Source organism: Harpia harpyja, chromosome 14 (assembly GCF_026419915.1).
Source record: "Harpia harpyja isolate bHarHar1 chromosome 14, bHarHar1 primary haplotype, whole genome shotgun sequence".
In the NCBI taxonomy this organism is placed as follows: domain Eukaryota; kingdom Metazoa; phylum Chordata; class Aves; order Accipitriformes; family Accipitridae; genus Harpia; species Harpia harpyja.
In genome coordinates, this window is record NC_068953.1 from 6,717,450 (window position 1) to 6,743,897 (window position 26,448).

Consider the following 26,448-nt stretch of genomic DNA (forward strand, 5'->3'; position numbering starts at 1 on the left):
GTCTTAGGTCAGTCATCCTTAATTAACCTTCGGTTGAAGCATAAGCCAAGTCATTCTGATCACTGGGATAAATTTACCATTGCTGCACTTTCTTTTTGTCTAACCATACATAACAGAGCTAGCAACAAGCATGTATTGGAGAGATTCTTAAGCATGAGCTTCCTAGGCATTTAGAAAGAAATCAAAGATTGCAACACAGACTTACGTGTCTGGGTGACAAGCCTAACCTTTGCAGTGCAACATCACAATGCTGGAGCTCCACCTTCTTGACTTTCCAGTGGTGGGCTGAAGTGACAGGCATTGCACAGAATGCAAGGTTTCCCTGTCAAAAACAGAAATAACATTATAAAACATCCCCTCATAGCAGCTATTTTCCAGTGCAGCTTTTCTAGGACAATCCCAGTTACATCATAAATTCTCTAAGTAATATGAACTTGAAGATAATGGACTGCCCTGTTCAGCTTGCCATTTTATTGCACTTACCATGTCTAGTTTGTTTGTTTATTATGAAAAAGCTTGCTAAAGAATTGTTTTTACCAATACCAAGGGTATTTCTGCCCAGAAGATTTTTTTAGTAATACTAGAAACCATTCAAGCAACAGATTTCCCTTTTAATATTTTCCTTCTTGAACCTACAGCTCTATAGGGTTTTTTGGTGGTTTGGGGGGTTTTTTTGCTGTTTGTTTTTTGGTTTTTTTTTTTTACATAACAACACAGAGGGATTTATCAACGGAAACCAGGCTATCTCAATTAACCTAAACTTTTATTTTAGACCTCTGCATAAAGAGGGATTTTCTCTCTGACGAGAACTGAAGTGAGATACTATGGTATTTCTTTTAAGAAAAAGCACAAATAATTAATTTTTAATTGCACTACATTTATTCAATTTCAAAGCATTAGCACTATCATTTAGCATACTCTGGGAACTTCTATAGTCTTGTAAGTCTCCAGTGGAAGTGGGAATTGACTGGTAGGGTAAACAGAGGAGCCAAATAAATTTTTAAGACCATACTGCCTGTTCATTTTTCTGATCACACAAAGCTTCACTTATTTTAAAGGCCTTCCATCTGACCTTCTATGGGGTGGTCACACACAGGGTTTATTATTCAAATAAAAGATTACTGACATAATTTGATGTGGGCATCTGCAGTCCTAGCCATTTTGGGTGCTATTCCCTGATCTTTGCTTTCTCAGAGCCATAGAGCACTACACTAGCATCCCTCCTTACAGATTTTATGCAGTACATACTAAGAGTAGTTACCTATTTGGGGCTTTGCATGTGAGCTGATTTGATTATCCATATCAGGTGTTAAGAAAAAAAAAATACTTCACCAGTGAATTTAAGGTAGTAGTAGCGCATGTTCAGTTCAAAACTGTATGCAAGGAAACTAAGCTTTGGTAGCTGTAACTTGTCAGTTATGGCTGTACCACTTGGATCCCTTCAGGGCTGTTTGAGCTCACCTACATATGTAGCACCTATAGATGCACAGGCAGGCTAGCACAAAGGAAGAAAAAGCTTCAGCTGAAAATTGAGTTCTCAGTTATTTTGTAATAAAAGTAACATCTGTGGACAATAGCTTATGAACTACTGGAATAGACAGATACTAAACAACTCCAAAACACTTTACATCACTTCTGTGTAGATATTCATGCTAAGTTTTGCTGTGCAAGCAATAGCCTAAAAAGAACCCTAAAGTTTATTTACTTTTGTAGAAAAGTTACATGAAGCGATGTATTAACCCAACCAAAGTTTTACACCTAAGGACACTCAAACTTCAAGGGCAAAAAGAACTGAGCTGTTCTGTAAAACATGATAGAAAAACACTCGCCAAGATCAGCCATTTTCCTAAGGCTACTCTACTCAGAAGGTATTTTCCAGCTGTCTCCCCTCCAAGGAATATCTTCCCAATGGGTTAAGTCTATTACAAATGTTAGGTTCAAAACCAGCCCAAACCCTACACAGCTCCCACTAGAGTAGCCAAAAACTGAAAGCAGAAGCAAGCATTCACACTACAAAATCCTGCATACAGCTAACTACAGCAACCGAAAAGCCTTTTATAAGCAGCTGATGGGTTATTTTTTTTTTTTCAGCTCCACCCTCTGGGCAAAACACCTGTGCTCCTGCCCCAAGGGCTCAGCCACATCCTCCTTCCCCCAGTCTGGGTTTGTAGGCTTTTGCCACACGCAGTTTGTAGATTAGAAGAATGCTTTGAGGCTCAAGGGTTAGGAAAACTTTTAACAACATGTAAAAAGAAAAAAATAAAGCCAAAAAAGCCATCAATGTTTGCACCTGTGAAATTTCCACCTGCTACACAAAACTGCAGAATAATTCTGACAAAGTAAAAGTTGCCTTATAGACTTTAGACAGGGACAAAGTGTGCAGACACAAATCTAAATATGTCCTTTGTGTATCTTATTAGTTGTTCTTTACTCATTTAGTCAGAAATTTTTTCAGCACCCAAAGAGAAGTTCAGGGTGACCTTGTCCATAAATTGCAGATTAGATGCAATACGACCTTCAGCCTGCAGCTACCTGATAAGAAGCAGTATATAGTTACATCACTTTTTTTTCCAATTAGGGGTACAGAAAGTAACTCAGCTTGTCAAAAGTCAGGGGTTCCTCCATGTTCCAAGCCATTGCACTTATAGGGAAGGAACTATCCTTCTTCACCACCAGAGTGAAGAAGTTGGCATTTCCAACAAGATTTTTTTTAGATCAAAACTTTGACTAAAGAAAGGTTTGGCTGAATGGAACAGAAATTAGTAGAACCTGTCTAGAGAGCAGGCTTGTTCTCTGGGATCACAATGTGTGAGTTTCTCTTATAATAATTCTGTGGGTTTTAATGAAATCTTCTAAATCTTAAGACTTTTTAAAAAGTTGTGTAGAATGGAATTGTTTCAGTCCACAAACACATTGAATGTATGCAAAATTAGCATAAGGACTAATGAGTCACATTCCTATTGCTCAGTAAATATCCTATAATACTAACAGCAAAGGAGCTATTTATAATTGCATCTGGGATCCTTTAAATGATAATGGCATCTAGGTACCTTTAAAAGAAAAAGAAAAAAAAAACCAAACCCAACCTTCTTTCCTGATACAAAACTCTATGAAACAATGTTTTGGTCTTTGTGTATGAAGTTTTAAATTTCAAGTGCTAGATGAATTTGCCTGTTTTCAGTTTCAGCGTGTGTGTGCAGACAATATGACAAGTTTAATTATCTGGCTATCTGCCCTGCATGTGTTTTTCTAGTCTTTCCAGACTTTTCTTAAACTTGCAATTTTTTATATTTTGCAGTTCCCTCCTTTTGGGGTTTGGTGAACTCAGCTTGGAATCTTTGCTCTGTTGGGAAAAGACAGTCACCTGTCAATATTGAAACCAGCCATATGATTTTTGATCCCTTCTTAACTCCACTTCGCATAAACACAGGGGGAAGAAAGGTATGTGTTTATCATGTTCTTGTATAAAAACATGAAGTTAGTAGACTTACGAACATTTGCTATATTTTATATTTCTAAAGCATTTACACTTTTATCTCAGTCAGCTCTGAGGCAGAATAACAACATAGTGCTTTGCAAATCACACAATTTCATCTCTGCTGGAGAGGTAGCAATTGTACATTTTTAGGTGTCTTCTAGCACGTATTTATATTTTCATATTAACTGTTACTTGAAACTCTACAGTCTGGAAAAACAGCATCTCTCTTAGAAACTCCACATTTATAATTAAACTTTGTGTTCATCTTGAGTGGCGTTTTGAAGGCGCTATTCTAAAAGTGGTGGTTAAGATGGCCAAGTCCTTTTAGTCATCTAAATCAGGATAACATTGCAGTGTCATCATGTTAAGTGGTAGGAAGGGATGAATGAGGTTCTTTATGTTATGAAATAAAAGGAACTACGAGGTACATATCTCAGCATGGGACAGGCAGACAGATGTCTTCAAAAAATAATCTGGTTTCTGTGTTATCTAGAGTATATTGGCACTCATTCTAAGATTTTTTTTTATTGGACATTTCCTCACATGTATTAATTAGAAAATTAATTAGAAAATTAGAATTAGAAAACAGAATGGCAACATTTATTTTAATAGATCATAAGTAAATCTCCAAGGATATTGGATCAGGTGAAAATGATAGGTTAGCAAAGACTATTTTACTCATCTAACATCAGCATGATAATTTCTTTTTGAAAAGTGACTGCCACAGCTGACTAGTTTATTAACCACTATTCTTGACCAATAATATTTTTTAAATTATGTATATAGAAACCTTATCTTGTTTACACAGATTTGGAAAGTATATCTTAATAAACTGAGGTATGAAAACAAAGTCATTCTGGGTTAGATAATATGTCTACCTGTGGCTCAGGAACCTCAACTTCCAGGCTAGTCCACATAGCTTAAAGGTGGAGGCAGGAAACAATCTTGACAAAACGATGCTCTGCAAATGGGTGGAGATTGTCATCTGAGGTATGTGTACATATAGAAATACTGCCGATAGATGCTAATCAGTGATCATATCCTCCATTTTTTTATACTATATCTGACTTATGTTAGGAGCTAAAATTTGGACAAAGTTTTTATTGTAGTTAAAAGTTTAAGTTCAGTAAAAGTTTCTACAAGTTTTTGCAACTCAGATGTTGAAGCATTGTGCTAATGCATGCATATAAGTCAAAATAATTCACAAGAAATTATTAATGATGATGAATTTGAAAAACACTCAAGCATGTGCATTTGTGCTTGCTGACCCAGTGCTCAGAAGCAGAATTGAAGCTGTTATATATCAGTGTATACAGTGAAAAAAAATGCAGAATGTTAACAAATCTAAACAACGAAAGCAGATTTGGATCCCAAGCATGTTTCACTTTTAATAATCTCATGCTCATATCAATAGCATAGTTAGGGACATTTTACATACATAGGTCTTAAAAGTATTTTCCGCATTGCCAAGGTTACATGCTAACTCATTCTTTCCATTTCTGTTTACTAAAATAATTATACTTACTAAAAATTAGGAGTACAGACAAATTTCAGAGTGCAGCAGCAAAAAAAATTTCTGAGATCTACTTGGTTCCTAAATTACCATTCAAAGAGAGGCAGTCATTTGAAAGCATTTCAAAAAAACAAACTGATCCTAATGATTATGCTTAATGATTTTTCTTTCACTAAAGAATGTATTTACAGTACGGAAGTGTAAGCCTCAAATAACTAAGTTATCAATTCTGTTTATCCAACTGAAGGGTTGATACTTTTCAATTCTAAAATTATTTTATAAATAAAACATCTTGAACCTGTTAGCACTCTTGGAAATAGTCATTAGTTCATAATGTTTTTCTGTTGCTTCCCTTATGTGCAGGTGCTTAAAAGGGTATTTTAAAGACTTTGTTGCTTATTCCATGCAGGCGGTTCTCTTCTATTCAATCCGCAATATAGAACAATGCAGATGAAAAGGCATTGTGACTTACAATGTCAGAACAAGCAGAGACTCTAACAAAAGGTTATTCCAAAATGATTTATCTTCTCCTGTTGTCTTGACAAATGAGATTTCTGCTGGAAACAGCATGAGATGTTAGGAATTTACTCTGTACTTCCCATTGAGCTTCTGGTGGTACATGTGCACATACATCAGAATTGATGTAAGCTTCATCACAGAAATGATAAAATGGTGGTATTGTTACTTACTGAAGGACAGTAATGCTTCCAACTATGGCCCAAATTTCAGGGTAATATGTACATTTTGCTTTTTAAACAGAAATGCATTGAGGTTTTTCATTTTGAAACAAAAAAAAATTTATTGTCTCTGCTATTTATGTAAAGGCTGACATATTTCAGTTTATTTATAAATTACAGTATGACATAATATGAAAGTCAAGAACAAAATTACATGGAAGTTATCAGTCAGTCGAAGCCAGGAGTTTCAGAATATTTGATGTCTTTAGCAATTCTAAGAATTCAACTCTTTTTTTTGTACCAGCGCAGGGTGAAGCAAATGTCTGATTATTAATAACATATCAGAGGCACTGATAACCTAGGAGATGGTATATCAGTAATGAGGTATACTTACCACACTCACAAATATTATCCTGCTGCTATCAAACAGTGATGGCCGTCCATCATGTTACAAGAACAGGATTTGTTCTGGTTGTGGTCTGTTTTAGAGAGGTTTCTAAAATGGTTGAATCAAAATTCTTCTTTGAGGAAAAGATTACAATTTTAATGCCTTAAAAAAATTCTTTGCTCATAGTTAAGGCTTCAGTGAGGATTTGATTTGGCAGGTAGTATATTTGTGTTCACTTTTTTGGTAATGTTTTTTATATGTTAAAAATGGAGGTGTGTTTCATGTAGGCTGAAGTACTTCAGTTTTCAGGGCAATGAACCAATTGATATAGCAGCCAGGGAATTTCTTAGACAAGACTTAGCTGTGATTATGCTGTACACAAAAAGATTTTATGGAACTAATCCTAAGAAAAATTATGAATAAATAAAAAAGGGATTTGATGTGGTTGAAATCAAAGTTATAATAAGCTAACTTACATGCATAGTGAACAAGAGAGACAGCTAGTTGCACACAGAGTCAAAAATATACACCTCTCTTGAAAAGGGAGCTGGGAGGAGAGTCAAGCCTTAAGAGAGAGCTAGATAGAAAGAAACATTCAGTACAGTTAGTCCTGGAACAGTAACTTCAAATTTTTAACAAAATTTTTTGCTTTGAAAGTAGAAATCAGTTTTACTTGAGTTTGAAAACTCAAATATTTATTTGATTTTGAAAAGAACATTTCTACTGTGTGTGCTTCACTTCTGAAATTAACTTAAGCAGGAACAGAAGTGGTTCACCCACGGGAACAGAATCCAAGACTAGAGAAATTAAAATAATACATACCTGGGTGATATGATCACAGACTTAATACTTCCTCTTAACTCTTTCATTCCTTACCACGCGTTTCTCCCGGGCCTTTATTTTTTTGGGGTGGGGAGCATTGCTTAATTTCTGTGAACCTGTTTAGTTCTCAATTTCCAGCTCAGGAGACCAAAACTGTTCCAAACCATTCCATTACAGAATTCATGACTAAAGATTCCAGCTTATGTACATGCCTTTCTAGCTGATTCCATTAGAGAATTTATTTTATTTCAGTATTAGTAATGGAGGGCATTTTAGGAAACCAGGCTGAGATTTTCCTACAATTTTTTAGACCACTTGGGAATAAAATAATAATTTTCTTGTTTCTGAAGAAAAGGAATGGTCTGAAAGGAGAGTATGAAGGACAACATCACTGTCTTCCTACCCTGCAGCCTACAAGGGGAGAAAAGTACAGTCTGTGGGCTGTCACACGGTGGGTGACTTAATAGTTACTTCCAGTCTGAGGCTGAGAAGAAAATTCTTCCCATTCCACTGAGGAGCAAAAGGGATGGCAATGCAATTTGCCAAATATTTATACCTCTTTGATCCACTTTTTCACAATAAAGTTCCAGTGAGCAATAATATATTGCTTTATGTGCTGTCCAACGATTGCAGTGCGGTATCGGGCCATGCGATTTACAATTCAAGCATCATCAGATGTTATTCTGATTCGCGCTGTGTTATTTTGCATGTTTGTGCTTCTCTCTTTCCTGAGAAAGTGGCTTTTCAGGTCCTGAAGGCTGAATATCATTGATACAGATAATTGGATTTCAAGATCCAGAATCTCAGCACAAGATATTTAATGAGTTTACATGCAGATAAATTGCCCAGAAGAAATGCTGCTTTTGAGGAAACTCCCCAAGTTTCAGTTCTCTCTCAGGCCCAGCTTTGTCTCTTGATTATCCATTTTAGTGAGTTCAACATGCAGCTGATTTCACATCAACAGCCTTTTTTAATAAACAATACAAATGCTTATTAATATGCAAATCACACTCCTCCATCACAAAGAAAAACACCTTTTTACTTTCTCTGCTTTTTTTCTTTGGATTCACATAAGCACCAAGGCAATCAGCAACAGGACAAAAGAATAACTTTACTGATGAGCCAGTGTAGTCTAGTGACATTTAGGCAGCAAGCACTATGGGTTTCAGTCTCCAAAGCAGGGATTTCTGGACTGTCATGGATGATAGTAGTGGATAGGCAAACCACCTCACTTCCCAATGAGCTAGTCCTCTGCTGGGATTCCTTCTTCCATTCGCCAGTGCTGGCAGTCTGTCTTCTCTGACAGCTCTGCCTTTGGGCCCCGGTTATGGTTTAGCCCCAGCCAGCAACTAAGCACCACACAGCCGCTCGCTTACTCCCTCACCCGCCCTCGTGGGATGGGGAAGAGAATTGGAAAAAAAAAAAAGTAAAACTTGTGGGTTGAGATAAGAACAGTTTAATAATAGAAATAAAATTTTAACATATAATAATAATAACAACAACAATAACAGTAATAATAATAATACTAGTAATGAAAAGGGAGGTAACAAAAAGAGAGAGAAATAAAACCCAGGAAAGACAAGTGATGCACAATGCAATTGCTCACCACCTGCTGACTGATGCCCATCCAGTCCCTGAGCAACTATCGGCCCCCGGCCAGCCTTCCTCCCAGTTTATATACTTGACATGATGTCATACGGTATGGAATATTCCTTTGGCCAGTTTGGGTCAGCTGTCCTGGCTGTGTCCCCTCCCAACTTCTTGTGCCCCTCCAGCCTTCTCGCTTGCTGGGCATGAGAAGCTGAAAAATCCTTGACTTGGTAGAAACACTACTTAGCAACATCTAAAAACATCAGTGTGTTATCAACATTATTCTCATACTAAATCCAAAACACAACACTATACCAGCTACTAGGAAGAAAAGTAACTCTATCCCAGCTGAAACCAGGACATCCCCCAAAATCTGTCCCCTGATTTACCTGTAGCCCATCTACCTTTGATCTCCTGATTCTCTGTGGACTTAATTTCAAGAGCCCTATTTCCAAGATTCTTTAAGACTGAACTACAGTTCTTGGGCATACTTATTTTTTTCTCCTAAAAATGTGTTAAGTAACAGCATTTGCTTTAGACACTAAGTGCATCCCTACCAATTAATTAAACCTTGTCACGTAAGTGATGCTGTGTCTTACTGATCATTTTAGGTCATGCTCAAGGATTTAAATTGTGGTTTAAAGTGGGTAAAGTTCTGTTTAAAATCACTTAATTTTTTAGACAAGGAAGGCCATCGTTCCTGATGTTGACCTCTGGGGAAATAAACAAATCAATGTCTGCTGGCCAAGGACTGTTATATACATTCTCTAGCTCAGTGTGCATAAATGAAAGTTGCACAGTAAGATCCATAAGTCTACATTCTCGTATGGGACATTAATGAATGCAATCAGATATTATTTAAATTAATACCTTTATAAATAATTGATTCATTCTATGCATCACAAGATAATGGCAATATTTAGCAGTTTCTAAACTAAAATAGGATAGGAGAAAAGAGATTTATGAATTGAAATCAGTTAAATGGTTTCTTTGCCAGCTAGTTCTGATTCCATTCTGTTCAATCAATTCAGAGTATTACTAGCATTTTTCTCAAGAGTGCAATATATGACAACTGCCAAGCTTTGCCTTGGTGATTACTAAAAGGACAGATACTGGTGTGAACCATATTTCAGCACTGCAGGAATATAAAAAATGAATTGTTAGAAATGATCCAGGAGGAATGGATAGCAATAAGACATCAATGTCATCTGTAAACTGATTTGTGATGAATTTTTAGAGGGCTTAATAATATGATGTTTTGATTTAGAGTGGCTTAGAAAGTCAAAAGTCTGATGCAAACATCAAAAACTTTAATGAATAAAAAATGAAATATAGTATTGCTGCTTAAATAATTGTTTAACATTTCTAATACTTCTACAGTATTGCATGTTCTCAGATGTGTTAGTAAGTGAACATAAAAAGAAACCAGCAGGTTAATGTAACTTGTTTATTTGTCCTCATCATTGACTTTAGAACAGGAAAAAAAAGCTAAGTGTTATTTCAGAGGTACTTGCAAACTTTGCTGCTGGTAGACCATATATAAAACATATATTCAGGGTCTAGATCTGTCTCTATACTGGGACTTCTGTTTCCTTATCACTTCAGTAATCCTTTCTTGAGATTGAATCAATTTGGAATATGTGGGGACTCAGATGTGCATCTTGGTGTGTTCTAAATTTCTGGTTGTCTGTGATGGTGGAGCACAACTGAAATTGTAAAGGAGTCCTGAATGGGCACAAGAATGCATTTCTACAGCTTCTTTATAATATCAAGGGGGTTTTTGCTCCAGTGTAACTACTCTGCTTGACATTTAATCTTGTCTAGTGTCATAAAACAAGCTCACTTTTCTGCCATGGGAAACTTCCTAGGAGATCCTAGATTTGGCAAGAAGTGATTCAGCAGGCTTACTCCACAAGCTATATTGTACCCTGGTTTAGAGCTCCGGATATATTCTCATTGTGGCAGCAGTACCTTTCAAATTATATGTTAAACTGTACCTCAGCTGCAGTTGTGTAGTAATTAAAAGCAACTCACGTAGGTGTGCTAACCCTGGAAATGAATTCAATGGGATGTTATTTGAAACATCAAGGGGTTCTGCTGTTACAGACATTGGGCAGTAGATCCATTAGAAGGTTAAAGAGTCTGTGATATTATTGAAGCTGGGCTAACTGATACTAGCCAAAGGTCTTTTCCATTGCTTCCTTTCTTCCCTCCTCAATTGTTTATTTCAATAAGTTGCTTTCCTGTTTTCATTGAAGCTACAATGATGTAGCTTCAAAAAAAGATTGGAGCAGCAGCTGGCCTCCAACTACTAAGTAGTTTGATATAGTCAAAGGAATTTTCAAAAGTACCAGCTTTGTTCTTAATGCCCTTTTTCTATCTTCTAATATACATCGTGCATTGGTTTTATAGTATCTTATTTGGCTTTATTTCATCCTGCACTTAGGTCTATTTATAAATCTAGGTATTTATTTCAAGCCTTGCAGAAGTAAAAGTAACACATATCTTGTCTTTGTACTTGATTCTGTACTTGGGGCTATAACCAGTGATATGAAAAAGCCGAAGATTTTTTTTCTCTCACACTGTTCCTGCTATCATAGTAAAGGTGTGCAAGTCTCCTAACACCATGTGCTTTAAATGGAATATAATTTTGTATTTTAGCATTGTTAAAACACATTTCCTGGTCTCAGAACAATGATTCATTCTTTGCTTTTTCTGTTACGAACATAAAATAATAAATGTATGACATATTGAAACTTAGTAAAATATGATGATATTTCCTTGAAAGTGGGTATTTTGGGCACAATATCAAGGAAATGTTTTTTACTGAGACCCTGCTGTAATGGATGCGGATGTTCCATGTCATTCTGTACGCAGAATTTGAATCATATTATCAAAGTCAAGATATCTGGGGAAGATGCTAGCATATATAAGGTTATTGTTTAGCTGCCACCAGTTCATCTGAGCCAAAACACTTGCCGTGCCAACCAGAACTAATGAGAATCCTCATACCTCTCCTTCTGGTAAATCCTGGTCTCAATATTTTGCAATTTTGTGCTCTCAGTTCAATGGCAAAAGGCTGTAATTTATAAAGCAGTTTTTATGATGACTGGTTGTGTATATTGGAAACTTCTTTCCTTTTTCTTCTCAGAAAGCAAATGTTAGGTGCCTGTTATGTTCAGTTATCAGTCCTTTAGGAAGGTGACATATTCAGAATCTTAAACAGCTACATAGCTACAGTAGCTAGCATTACCTGTGTTAAAAAACAGCATTGCAACAGTTTCTTAAACATTTAAGAAGAATTTATGCAGCATCCAAGACAGATTTTCTTTTTCCTTTTTGTAATCAATATAAGCCCAGCTTGAAATTATTTTGAACTGATAAGTAAATAATCATTTATTGACAGTTCAAAATAATTCTTCTTCAGTTCTTTTTATTTCAGTATTAGTTTATTCTCCTAGGTGAGTTCAAACATTTGAGCTTTGCAGCTTCCTAGCTGGCAGGCGAGTATATTGCATAATGAATAGTGCTTCTAACAGTATGTTGACTGTGGTTTTGGTTCTTCACCAATTGAAGTTGGTGGCAAGACTGACTGTTAGCTGATCAGCCTTTATATCCTGCATCCGTGAAGTATGTATTTATATCCAAGCAATTTTTCCTGAAGATGATTTACAAATCGCTCTGGAATTCTATAACAGAATGTAGATTAGGAAACCAGTTTATACATGGAGAGAGGAGACTTTATGATGTATGTTAGGTGTCTGCTGCCCATCTAGGCAGGAGATACATTTTGGCTGAAGATCTGTTTGTGGGAGTAAGGTAGTAAGCCAGTTTTCCGAATAGTTATGCAGACAGCAGGCACAGTGATTGCTTGTGGCCTGTTGGTGGCATCTGTGACATGAGAGCTGTAAGAGATCCAGTTCCTGACAAACTGGAATAGGATGAAGCCATTGAGGAACCTGGGGAAAAGTTCTCTTCCTTTTTTTACATAAGCCTCACTTTCATCCAAAATGGTTAAAGCTATGGACTGGAGACTGGTTTGTTGTTGGGTTGCAGCAACCCCAAATAAGTGAAAACAATCAGGAAATAAACTAAGACCCATGTTGACTTATCATCAGTTCAGTCACGTAAAAGTTTAGAAAGTTAAGGTTAAGTAAACCAGCTTTGTGGCTGGAGCGTTAAGCACAAAATAATTGCAAGTCTGCTGCTTGTGAAACTTTTTTTGGTTTTGTGTCTCCAGCACAACAGATAAGAGTTCTCTCAGTCACATGTCCCTGTATTGTTTTACACTGAATGTAATCAAGAAATCACCATATATTTGGCAGGGATTTCTGCCTGTCTTGCAGCTGGAGTAGGTACTTTATAATAGACACACATCAATTCTGCTGTAAGCTAGAAAAGACGGGGATAAATAACACTGCTGCCAGGGTGAAATGCAAATTGCTGTGGCAGTCAAATATGCCATTCAGAATTTTGAGTAGCAGTTTGGTGTTAGAGAGAAGTGCAAGTTCGTTGTTTTTCCTCCTGGTACTGTTAACCGCTGATTGCTGAAGATTGAAGCAGGCACGGTTTGCTTGTAGATAGGAGAATTAAGCTATGTATTTTAGGATTAGATGCTAGAAAGGAGCTTAAGGGAAAAAAATGAAGCAGTGGTCAATGAATCAAAACCAAATCTGTGGATCAGCAGCTCCCCATCAAACTGGGATCTGGGTGGTAAAGCAGTGGGGTATTTAAGCTGTGTGTCACTCAACATGCTGAGGAAAACCATCAGTAGATGATTCTGGAGCAGAGGAGGAAAATGTACATAAATTGGGGGTAAGAAACTGTTCTTAATGTAAGGGACAGTGTATATTACAGGGGGTTGCAGGCCTTGCAAGAAAATTGGAAAGAGAAAATAATCCTTTTGCATGTACCCTTTTTTTTTATTTGGGATATGTTGTTCCTGTACAGAAAGTGACAGAAAATCATAGCTTGTAGTAATATTGCTTAGATGTGTGGTAGCCCTCTGTGTCACTTAGGTAAGAGTTTGAATCTGTAACTATTGTTTGTTTTATGTAACTTTCAACTGAAAGCAATTATAACTGAACAGTTTTACCTCCAGCTTCTTTGTCAAGTTATTGCTTGTGTCCCTGAACAAGAAACAGTCCCAAACTATCACTGTAGGTCTGACAATGGAAATTTTAGCTTTTAAACCAAAAAAAAGAGAAGGAAGTTAAACTTGACTACCAAAAATCATTGGGGAGTCTGTTTTAACTAGCAACTGTGAAGAAGATGATTAAAATAAAGAAACAATTCCTTCTGTAAACTTGCATAGAAGAATAGAAAAAAAATGTAGAATCTCGATACATCAGTAGGAAATGCCAAATACATAACAGTCCCATTTTCATGAGTCTTCTCCAGGATCCAGTTCATCTTTCCTCTCTGACTTTAGAACATCTGTCTTATAGGAAAAATAAGTGTGTTTGTATGTATGCCTTTGTGTATGTGTATGAGACTCTTAGTTTACCTCTTTTTTCTAAAGCTGTATCCTATCATTCATCATTTCAGCTGTCAAATAAAGGCAAATGAACATATAAGGTTTCTTCTGCAGTCTATTTTCCAGGATTTTTCAGAATCTGAAAACTCACTGTAAGACATTTAAAGCATCAGTTTGAAGGAACAGCATCATTTATAAGGAAAGTCAATAAACTGTTGATTTTTTTGAATTTGTTTTGTCTCCATTGCATCAGCTCCAGCTCTGAATAATGCTGTGAATAGGTAAAGGGGATGGCTTCAGTAAAGTTATCTTGAACTTAAATCTGTATAACTTGCATCACAGCTTGAAACCATCTGAAGGAAGTTCATATGGGTGCTGATATACCCTGAGGGGATTGTTTCACAAAGGCAGTTGGAGCATTGAAGTGACTATTAAAAGATAATTCTGTTTTTTCAAGAAAGATGACTCTTTATTTCAGTGTTATGAATTCACAAGGTCTGACTATCTCAAAGCCGCTTTGGGGATCAAGGTGAAAACATACAACATATAAATATAAGTAGTGCTAATCTCTAACCTGTGACATACTGCTCAGAAAAAAAATGTACTGCATACTGCACTCTTATTTATTTTAACAACTCAGTGCCACCTGTCTCAGGGAAGCTATTCAGCAGAAGAGGATGTTGCATAGAATACACTAACTTATATGACATGTTGCCACATAGATACATTTGAGGTATATATTGTGGAGGAGGAGGAAGGGGCAGGAGAAGAGCAGGCAAGGGTTAATAAGGACAAATTGTGTTTCTTTATGTTCTTTAGATGTGTAGTAAAAAGGAATTGGTACCCTTTACTCCCATATCCTTTCTTCTGTGCCCTAGCCAGCAGCTGGAGGCAGCATATCAACATCATAATTTGCTACTGATAGTATTAAATCCCTGTACTCGCATTCTGCAGTCCTCCATTCCCTGCCACACAAACAGTGCAAAGAAATGTATTGCAGTATGACTTTAAATCACCGCATCTTCCAGGGCTATGCCAAGGGCAGCACAGCTGTGCTGAGGTGGCACTTAAAAGCTCCTTTGAAGATACTTTGCCCTAACTAAGTATTTAGCCTTAACTAAGTATTTCATCTAGTCCTGTTTCATCTAGGACTATTTAAGACCTCTACCCAAAACAGTGTTCAAATATACTGTGCAAAGAAGCCTTTGAAAAAAAAGGATTAAAATGTGAATAATTTTTAATCACACAAATGTACTTTTGATATCACCACAGCCCTTCCATTTATTTGGTATTTTTGTGTTTAGTTTTGTAAAGCATAGTATTTACATGATGGACATTAATAGCTACTTTTGAGTGACTTAAGCTTTTGATGCAAATATACATTCATGATCTTTTCTTTCAGTGTGTTACTAAAAACGACAGGCTGCCATGGTTTTGATGGCCTGAAGATGGATTGGGATGTAACTCCCTGACACATAAGGGGCTATTTACTAGGTATTGCTCAATTAGCACAGAAACACCGTTAAACAGGTCTCCTGGTTTGATGTTGCCCAGGGACAGATTTGAACGCTGGAGAGAGAAACTCTGCACCTAGAACCTCACTACCAAGATGGATTTGGCATGGACAGAAGGCAGTGATATTGGAGAGATTCTCAGATTTGTTAGCCAACCAACAGTAAATCTGTGCCTCTAAATCTCAACTTTAGGCTTAAAACTTGGCACTTTATCTTGTCTATTTGAAATCTTCTCAATGCAAGTAAGCCACTGTCTACCCATGACCAGATGGATGTTGTATCCAGGCTTTTTATAGTGCTTACCACACACTCCTTTTATATATATATTTACAGAAGGATATTGTTTGGAAGCACAGGGAGGTATGCCAGCATCTATGATCAAATTTCAGATTAAATTGTCCTCTATTATCACGCAAAGTTTTGTGCCATCTACTTATGCATTTGTCATCAACCAAATGTCCTCAGTCCTGGAGGTAGCTACATATTGGTCGTAAATGATTTTTGTATATTGTTTGACCTTTTAGGAGGCCTCTTTGTGACAAATCTTCTGTTAACACAAAGTGTTCCATAAACAGAAGCAATATTGCAGCCTGGTTTCCTACAGAATCTCATTTTAGCTTCTTTATAGCCTCTGTCCCCCATTATCGCTTCTCCACTATTGCACAGATCCCCTCCATTAGAAGGCAAAGGCAGAAAATGCTGTGGCTATTTCCAAGTTGCTTTGTGCCAGCTAGCCTGCAAATGGACCTGCTGATTGCCCAGTTGACTGCTGCTAACAGCAGTCTGTAATACCTGAGTTTTACCTGCCTGTTCCTCAGTACAAAATTGGTTTGGTCCTTTCTTCTACCCAATTTTCACAAAACACTGAGATATCTTCTTTATCAAAGTTGGATGAAACTGGCCAGCAGATACTGGGGTTAGCGCCGGGAAAGTAGGAAACAAGTCAACAACCAGTTTGTTACTATCATAATGAATTATTTGCAGTATCTTTTGTCGTAGGCATCTTATTGCAAGCAGTGTGTGTCTGTGAAGGCAGGAGCTATCAAAGCTAAAGACTTATGTAACAGGGAATTTCACGGGTAGATGTATATTAAAGAAAGAAATTACATATCCTGTAGATTGCCGCTGTTAACATCACTGTTTTGCACATCAGTGTTTGCCTGCTATTTTCTCCAGCAGAAATGCATCATTTTCAATATCTTTCAGGGCATCTTTCAGCACTGAGAACTCAACATCCTAAGAAAAATAAACTTAATAAACTAATAAGAACATAACATTGCTCGGATAAAAATCTTAACAATGTACCCAAGGATTGTCTCACCTGAAGAGTTTTCATTCTTTTAGAAAAACTTCTTTTAGAAGATCCAGCAGCATTTGAACATAAATGGTATGCTGTTTTCTTACTATTGTGATAAATTCAAGTTAGGGAGCTAAGCATCACAAAGCCTTCTGAGAACCATTTCAAACTGCGATGGAAGGATATGTGTAAGGACTACTATACTTCTATTGAGCAAGGTCACAGCTAAAATCCTCTTACAGCTACATGGTAAGCCTCACAGGCCAAAGGTGCACTACAAGAGAATCTGCTCAGAAGTACCAAAGCTAGCTCAAAAAAGAACAAGCAGAGCTATCAGCTTAAATTATGAATACAGGGTATCTGAGTTGGCACTGCACAGCTGGTCAAGCAGCTCAAACAGCCATGGTGGGCATCTCTGCATTCATCTCCATGGTTTGGGGGAAACTTCTGCCTAAACAGCTCAGGATATTTGAATGGACTGATATTTTTCCAAATGTCATGTTCTTTAAATGTTGTTTGAAGTTGAAGGTTTACTCAGTTCCCCTTAGAATATCACTGCAAATATCACCAAGATGTTTATATGTGTCCAGCTGCTTTATCACCTCCTGTTCCTACTCTCCCAAAACAGCGCAAGGGAACAGGAGAAATTATTCAGCAGGAAGAAGTCTCAGACCAGTTTCATGACAAATACTCACCTCTGCAAGTGAAGGCATAATATCCTCATGAAAGGACCAATCCTTCGTTCTCGATGACTATCATGTTGTGTGTATTGCTGCCTGGAGTGCTAACAATAATCCCCCATCCCCTACAATCTAAGCAAAAAAAATAAAATCAGAAACACAGTTGTGAATATATTCTTCATCACAAACTCCAAAATATGTTTGTTCATTGAAAGCTGTGCTGAAGAAAACCTCTACAAGGCACTAGATAAGAACCCAGAAATCATCACAAGTCAGGGAGTATTTCACTTGTATCTCCATCATTCTTTGGGTAAAAACCTGTTTCATTTCCATGTCTCTGATAATGCTGTTAATAATGAGGAATTCTCAATCCAGTCTCTTTCCTCAGCTAGTTCTGGGCTCTCTGATTATCTCATTGAAAGGATTAAGTATTATTATTTTAGCCAATGGATTTTACTCATATCTTCTCTTCCACTTAGACTTGTCTTTTCCCGAAAGCCCTTTAGCTGTAAAACCACATATCCATTTCAACATCTAAACCCCTTTGTCTAGTAACGTTTGTCCTTTTTTAGTGCACCATTGTGCCCTGCATAACTAATCATATGAGTAAAGGGATGTGCAGTGAACTATATACTGAAGAGATTCCTAAAAAGAGGAACTACTGGGAGAAGTGAAATGCATGCCAGCACTTTAACTTTTCTTCCTGCCTCTGCCAGATACCATCTGTTATCTTTAGAAGGTTTGGGACTACCATTTTCCTGTGAGCAGTATAGAGGTGATTACTGGAGAGAGCGAGCTGTGCTGTTGAGCTGTAAGCCAGTGCTGCATGGTGTGGAAGTATGCGGCAGCCTTTAACTGAACACTCCACGTACAAATTAGGAACAATACTACAGCATCTGGTGTATGTAATGGGAGAATAAAACAGCTGTGCTAGATGAAATATTGAGTATGTCAAATTATTACAACAAACTTTATAAATATTACTGTTAGTCTGACTGCAATCATTTTTTAATAGCATGAGAAGACAGAAAGAGAGAGGAGTTCTGTACATCAAATGCTATGGAAGAGAATGATTCTACTGTAGAGAGCATGAGGACCAGCACCCAATTAGAGCAGACAGAAACTGGCTGCAAACAAGAAGGAAACTAGAACAGCAATTCCAGAATGAGAATGATAGTTCTCATCTCAAGATCTGCCATGGTAGCAAAAGTCCACAAAGCATTAAAGAGATGTATTTTGCAAATTTTTGCAACATGAAAGTTACATTTCATTAGTTTTTTATGGTATTTTGAGCCGAATCAATAAGCTTTACTACCTGCATCCTCTATTGGCTCATTGAGGCTAACTGGGCTATCAGCTATCAGCTTTCTGTCTTGATGCACTATAGATGGGCAGTCACACTTTATTTAATGACTAAAATGGACACCTTTGGTGATATCGGATTCTTCAGTAAGATATGTAATTGTTCCCAGTTTATGCAGCTTTCATTGAATTATTATTGAAAACATAATTTCATGCTTGGTTAAGTGGCAAATTTAATTCAATCACTAGCGAGATAAGGTAACAAATATGACATTACCAGTATTACTTCTAAGAAAGGAGAGGAGGTTCTGTATAGCTAACCAACAAGTATAATTTAGCTAAGCACTTTTTGGTTAGCTTTTCAACATTTACTGCTGATGGATTTAAAAGTGCAGGAAGAAACTTTTCCATCTAAAGTAGGTCAGTTGTGACTGAAAGTTGTCACTTAGTTGTAATAGATAAGTTGAGCCTTGCGGGTACATTACAATCCCAGTTAGTTTTGGTAAAATGGAATTACCACTGGTCCTGCTTTTTGGTGCTTCAGGACAGAGATGAGTCATTGACTGGGCAAAGGAGTTGTGGCTGCTTATGGGATTTAATTAACCACAACTAAAAATTCAGCATCTTCCTTCATGTACTTGTGTGTGCATCTATGCAATACTTTCACAAATGCATGCAAAAGGCACAGGAAAAAGGTAAGAACTATCTTTTGTTAAACTGAAGTCAGTGAGACATGTCTGGACATGGACTATGCAAGGTACACCCTCTTTTTCCTTTTCAACACAAAATCCTCGAGAAAGCTGGATGAAGCCATGGATTGCTTTATACAGGACTGACAATAGTGCTGCTTGGAGCAGGAGATTGGACTAGAAACCTTCAGAAAGCTCTGTCAACCAACATTGCTGTGAGTCTGTCTGTTGAACAGATTCTGGCTGCTTTGATCCTAACTTCTCTCCAGAAACATTAACTAGTATTCCGCTGCTTTAACACAGGCATCTAAGAATAGCCCAAGGAAATGCCTGCTTTTCTTCGTAAGGAAAACCTAGCTTTTAGATTCCTGCAGTTTAATGAAATTAATTTTCCCCCTTATTTCTTGAATATAAAGCAGTCCAGACTGCTTTGACACCTCAGAGTAAATGCATTGTAAATTAAAGGTAGCTAGACAAATTTTCAGTGAATTTGATGAGATGAAAGGGTAAAGCATTCACTGGAAATACATTTTTTTCATAATAGATTAGAATTTATGGAGACCCTTACTGACTTTGCAATTACACCAGTTATTTAGCATCTGCAACACTACTTGCTTCAAATGTCATCATTTTTAGCTTACTAATTCAACTGATCATCTTATAAGCACAGTGAAATTGCACTGAATATACTTAAAATAATTTTTTCTTAAAAAAACCCAAGATTCTTTAATTATTTTTGCAACTTTGCACAACATAAACATGTATTACAAGGTTTATGGCTTTGACTCTTACTGGCTGAGCTAGCAGTGTTTAATTTTAAAGTCCAAGTCACTTCATGTAGGTAAAGAACCAGAATTAGACACTGATATTTATGCTGCATCCCTAAAAGTCAATAGCACATTGAAATGGTTAGGTCTTTTATGCCACGATTGCCCAAATTATGTTTTCTCAAGGAGCCCTACCAACCTACAAAATGTTTCATCATTTTTCTGTGGTGATATTTTTACTTGAAATAGCAAGATTTAGTCCTTTTACTTTCTGTCTGCCTGAATTCCTGAAGCACCACTGACTCTACAGAAGCCAGAAGGATTTTTATTCTGGCCTGTTGGTGTTTGCAAGCAAGTTTTAAGAACTTTTGGAGTCTCTTTTGTATGGGTTTGAGTTTCTTTACAAACTTTTGAAGCTGAGTACCCAACACACCTCACTGGCCTAAATGTTAATCTTTTTTCATTAACCAAATTTTGCTTAATTTACTTTAAATATAGAATCCCATTGCATTCAATGGAGTTGCTTTTGGCAATCAAAGGAAACTATTTGGAAGGGGATAGCAAGCAATATTTGGTTCGAGCTGAGGAATTGGTGGATATGTTAAGTAGTATAAATACTGCCAGGGAGTAAAGAAACCTGATTTTGCCAAACACATTTTAAATAGAAAATAGCTTAATGCATAAAAAAGAATGTAATGTAATGTAGTGATACTATAGCTTTTAACTGTTGAACCTATGTTTCTACAACAGAACTCATTGAGTGTGGGCTTGAGAAATCACTGAAATTTAAAAAATGATTACTGAGTTGAATACAGTAATTTAATGAATTTGGGTGAAAAAAAATGAGAAATACACAAAATGTAACAAAAGCCTGGTTAAAAACTAAGATAGGAGTTAGAATTTTCGTGGCATGGCAAAGTCACTTAACAGTCAAAGTTCTAAATAAAAGGAAAATAAATTTTTTAAAAACCACACAGGGGAGTAGTAAATTCATAATTTCTACTGAGTAAGAATTGGCAAACTTCTTGTCAATAGCTGTAAAATGCCTTCTATATGGAAATATTTCAGGACATTAAAGGCAAGGAAAGGTATTTGGCCCAATGCTTTTGCCTCCAATATACAATTTATGTCAGCTTTATCTTTCCATTTTTTAATACACTGGGGTTTTTTCTATCTTCTCTGTAAAAAATGGCCAGACAGAAATCAGGAATTGTAGTGAGACTAGACTCTTTTTGAAAGAGAGGTGTGTCACTGTCATTGCTTTGTTTGATGTTTTGCTGGCCACCATTTCGTATCTTTGTTATCAAACTCAGTAGCAACATAGTTGCTGCATGTCTTGATATCATTATGTTCCTAACCAAAGTAAAAATACCTGCGAAAAAACTTTAAAGATATCTAAATTGAATTCAACCATCTTTCTACCTCTGCCTGTCACAGGAGGAAAAACTACTCTTTTATATTAAAAATCCTTTGATTAATTGTTCCTGGTCTTGATATCCTTTTAGAAAAGGTTCTTTACAAGTGTATGTAGTCCTTCTCTATTGATAAAGGAAGTGCTCTAAGTAATATCACATTTTCTCATTTAAATACTTTCTCGGTGTTCTGCTTTTTTTTATTATGTTTGCAGCTGTTTCAAAGCACCTTAGCTGAAGCCTTCAGAAGTAAAGTACACACAAATGCCCTTTATTAGCCTTTCTGGCTTTGTCTATCATGATCCCTCATAATTTTCTTTGAATGCATACATCTTTCTTTGATAATTGTGTATGAGATTGCCAGGGTGGCTCTCAGCAAACAAGGGTGCATTTTAAAGGATAAGCAGAGTGCCTGTGAAATCATTGCACTGCATTACTATAGCTTATCTTTCTACTTTCATGGTCTGTAGTCCTCATATGGATTTATTTCATCTGTGCTTGCACGCAGCTTTGATAGTGCCTTGTACCCTTGCATTATTTGGCCTGCTTAGACTCACCATAAAGCCTTATACTTAAAGGATAATGTTCATGATGGGGGAAGTATACAAGGCAATAAACGGCTTTCGCAGGTGATTAAACACACTGAAGCAAAGCTGAGGCATTTGAAAACCCCAAAAGCTGTTTATCGTAAGCACGGCAACACGTCACAAAGAGAAGCTGTGCTCAACAAGCCACAACATTAAATAAAAGCTTTTCTTTGCCTTGTCTTGCAAGGACTGGGAAGTTTTGTAGTGCTGCCTTCATTTCACCAGATAGATCCTTCCTTCTCACTTTTAATAGCGTGGGTGCCTTTCATTGTGTCACATATGGTATAACAGGAGATGGTTCCAGTGTAATTGCTTGGGATAAAAGCAGCAAAGTGTTTTTCTTCAAATCGCTAGGGAGGTTCTTGATGATAGTCCTTTCCTCCTCTCCCCACCCCACAGAGGGCCCCTTTATTCTCAACTCCTTTTTTTGCTCTTGCTACTACTCCCTTTGTCTATGTTTCATGATTTGTTTTTTTTGGTTGGGTTGGTTGGTTTGTTTTTTCCAATGGTATCTTCACCTCTACTTTCCCCAGCACTTCAAAGTTTTCCTAACAAGAATGCTGAAGGCTGAAATATTTAGCCACTTTAAGGAGGAGGTTAGAAGCAGGAGTATTATGAGTCACAACATTTTTAATGCTAGGGAACCTCTGTTACACAAATAGTACTACTTCTGTAATAATGAGTTATCTAAAACTGAACAGCCTTTTTTAGCAATTATAATTTACTAAGCCATATGATCATCAAGAGTATTTTCTTTAAAATGCGATGAGTCTCTTTTTTTTATTCCAGCAGAGTGCCATTTGATAAACTCTTGCAGATTTCCGTTCGGCTTCCTATCAAACGCAGTGAATAAAGCTGCACTTGCAATTTTTCAGCCTCAACTTACTGGCACACATACTAGTAGTTAGATATCACCATGGCTATTTGTGCAAGTTAGACACTTAAGTGATACTATAGTTAACTGCTGGCACAAACTGTATGACAGAAAAGTAAGTCATAGGTCAATAACCCTCACGGAAGACTGTAATTTTCTATGAATATGAATGGAAGGAAACTTACAGTCCAAGGAAAAAATATTTAATATTTTGCAGTGGTTCACAAAGACAACATTTTTGCTGTTCATTGCTGAGAATTACAGCATAGTCTTTCTCATTTATAAATTAGACCTTGAAGCAGTATCTTCTATGAAAGGAAAATATGAAAGGAATAATAGAAGTTTAGTAACTAGCTTAGATTGAAGCCATATGCTGTAAAACAGAATTCATCAGATAACGCGATAGTCAGGAAAAAATCTGGTTAGCAATTCCAAGTAGTAGTTGACTGAGTGTTTTAGGAAAACTAGTATTTACTCATTTACGCATACAAAACCATTCCAATAGTGTTGTAAAAAAACCCCCTGTTTACATTACATTCTTGTCTCAGATAAATATAAATCCAGCATAATTCTGGATTTGCACCAGTGTTACTGAAACACAAATCTATCCTTGAATATCTTTATCCATTGTTCACTGTTAAGTTTATCTAGGTCAAATCCCAAATCCCTAAAATTATGGCTAAAGAGGGAGAGGTGGCATTCCTTAGCCTCACCAAGAGCCAGCAAGAGCATTCACATCATGGCAGCCCCTTGGGGAATTTCTAAGAACTGCACGCAGATGAACACACTGTTTTCTGATGACTCCTTGAGAAGGCAAACTCAGAGCAGACACTGGTATCATAACGAAAGACACACATAGGAGTAATGTGTTTCATCTACAGTCACTGGAATACATTCAAAGGTAACTGCTCATCCACAGATTGTGCTGTACCATTTCAGGAAAACATGCACGTGTTTCTGCACAAGGCAGAAAAGATGAAGTGCAGAAAGAGATGTCAGTCCCTGAACGTGAAAAAATATAACTGACAGTATTTGTGTGGACTTTCTGGGAAGACACGTGTCATTTGAAGATGTGCTGAGGATTTCAACTGTCACATTTGGAACAGGAATTCAGGCTAATGATAGTAAACATAGTGACTTTCTTTTAGAAATCTCATTTCCCTCTAAAAGGAACGAGTTGTTTCTTCCCATTTCGGGTTAGGAAAGAAGGGCTCTCAGGCTGATTTGGAGTGCTTCTCACAAAGGTTAATCCTCCGACTGTTCTCCATTTACTGTTGTCTTGTCAATCTCTATAATGAATGTGAAGTAAACGTACTCAGGTAGCTTTTTATATTTATTGTATACTTTTGAATATACTCAGAAGAATATGGAGAACTGGTTTTAAGGAAATAGAATAGGATGCTTATATTTCATAATTTTTAAATCATTTTGAGTTAACCAAGACTGATTTTGTAAATGGATTTTCTCTTTTTTGCCAAAGATGTAACATTTTTCATGCATGAATTTGACTGGTGGATTACATATAACTAAAAGAATGCTTTCTTCATGAGTAGTCAGAAAAGCCAGATAGTGGGAGTTTTTTGGTTGAAATAGGTTTAGTAAGGCTTTTTCCCTCTATTGCACTTTCCATCAAAATGTTTGTTGCTCATTTTAATTAAAAACATGAATTCTATTATTTTCTGCACTATAGGGATAAATATCACAGTAAAGAATGTTTCAAGAGAAATAAAACTATTCCACTAAACTTTTTTTTCTGAAACATAAAGCCATTACCATTACAGAATTTTCAGAGGAAACTTTGTAAGACTTCTGGGACCATATTTTTAACACAGTTACATACCTAATGAAGATTTACAAATGTTCTGAACCCCATTTTCATCAACAGAACTTAGTGCCAGAATGAGTCTATGTCTTTCAAAATCACTTCAAGTGTCTATTTACATCTTAAGGACTGAATTAGTTTTTAAATTCTAACCCCTAGACTTCTGTGAAGTAAATGATCACTTAAGGCAGTGTTGTCCTCCACTAGATTAAATAGACTTCTAATATTTTATCTTCTTCTGAATATATTTTCACTTCAGCCACAGTTAATATGAAATATACTGCATTTTGTATTTGCTGCATGAAAGGAAGATTGATTTATTTCAGGTAGTTTATAGACTATTTTATTATTCACATCAAGATCTCATCTATTCCCTCTACATTCATATTTTATAGCACTTTAACTGATTGATTTGATTTGACTCAACACTTTGATGGCACCTTTGCCATGGAGGCTGCACACATAAAACACAAATAATTTACTTGATTCATTTCAAAACTATTTACCTTACCCTTGGGTTATTTTGTGAACTTCTGGCCTTTTGGTTCTGACCAGCTTAACCAGGCAAATGCAGGTAAAACACAAGTCCCTAGTCCCCGGGGGTAAATGCCATATTCACTAAGCTACGTCATCATATTTACAGTGCTGTACAATACAATTCTATTCATACCAATGCAGCAAAGACTTCAGAGTTTAGGCCTAAATTTGTCTAATTTCCAAAACACCTCTTGGTGCTTGTTTTTCTCTCTCTGGACTGCTAGGAACAAATCCGGTCTGGCAAAAATGGTTTCATCCCCACTGAAGTAAAATGAGCAATATTGGCTCTCACCCGTGTCTGAATTTGGTCTTTATTCCCAAAAGCTCGGTGGCTTATCTGCAATATCTGAGGTAATTGTGATGGTGAGGCAGGAGCAGAGCCTGGATCTCTGCTCCCACAAGGAGACATTCTGCATTATCCTTCCTCAATATGAAACAATTTAGAAGTCTACTGTACTTCAAACATGCACTGATCATTTAGAAGCCCTTAATAAACTACTCAGAATGGAGCCTAGATACAAATTCTTAAAAAAAATGTGTGTTAAAATTATTTTTAGACAAAATAGCAAAGTAAGTCTGGGTATATTTTATGATTTCTTTCCCTTTATCTGTTTTGTTTTCTTTTCTCCATGCTCCTGCATCTTACAAATGAAGAGAGTTTTGTCTTAGCCGGGTATTATCAGAGGATTGGATCCTTCTGGCAGTAAACTTCCTACTGCTTTTCACGGTTGTGAATGTTTCTCTTATTGGAATTATAGCTTGTTCAGAACTTTCTCAAAATAAATTTACACAAGAATAATCTGGCGTTTGTGGTTGCTCTCATACATACACTTTGTGTGTGCTATTTCCAATACAAATGCAAACCTGTCTTAACTACATTAAATATTACTACAGTAGGCCATAGCACTGCAATCCCTGAAGTGAAACTTGCTTAATGGGGAAGTTGTGGTGAAATACACATCAGCAAGAGAAATTTATAATCTTTCATTGTAAAGACCAACACCTGTCCTGCATACATGCGTA

The 26,448-nt window shown here is 36.7% G+C and overlaps 1 protein-coding gene across 3 annotated transcripts in view; it reads left to right on the forward strand.

The window, feature by feature from the left end:
- The window catches only part of CA10 (carbonic anhydrase 10), a 213,580-nt gene that overhangs the window by 81,358 nt on the left and 105,774 nt on the right, over nucleotides 1-26,448 (forward strand). For all 3 annotated transcript variants that reach the window (XM_052808292.1, XM_052808290.1, XM_052808291.1), the window contains one exon: nucleotides 3,299-3,441. In XM_052808292.1, coding sequence (XP_052664252.1) covers nucleotides 3,299-3,441 — 143 coding nt within the window. The remainder of the gene's footprint in view (nucleotides 1-3,298; nucleotides 3,442-26,448) is intronic.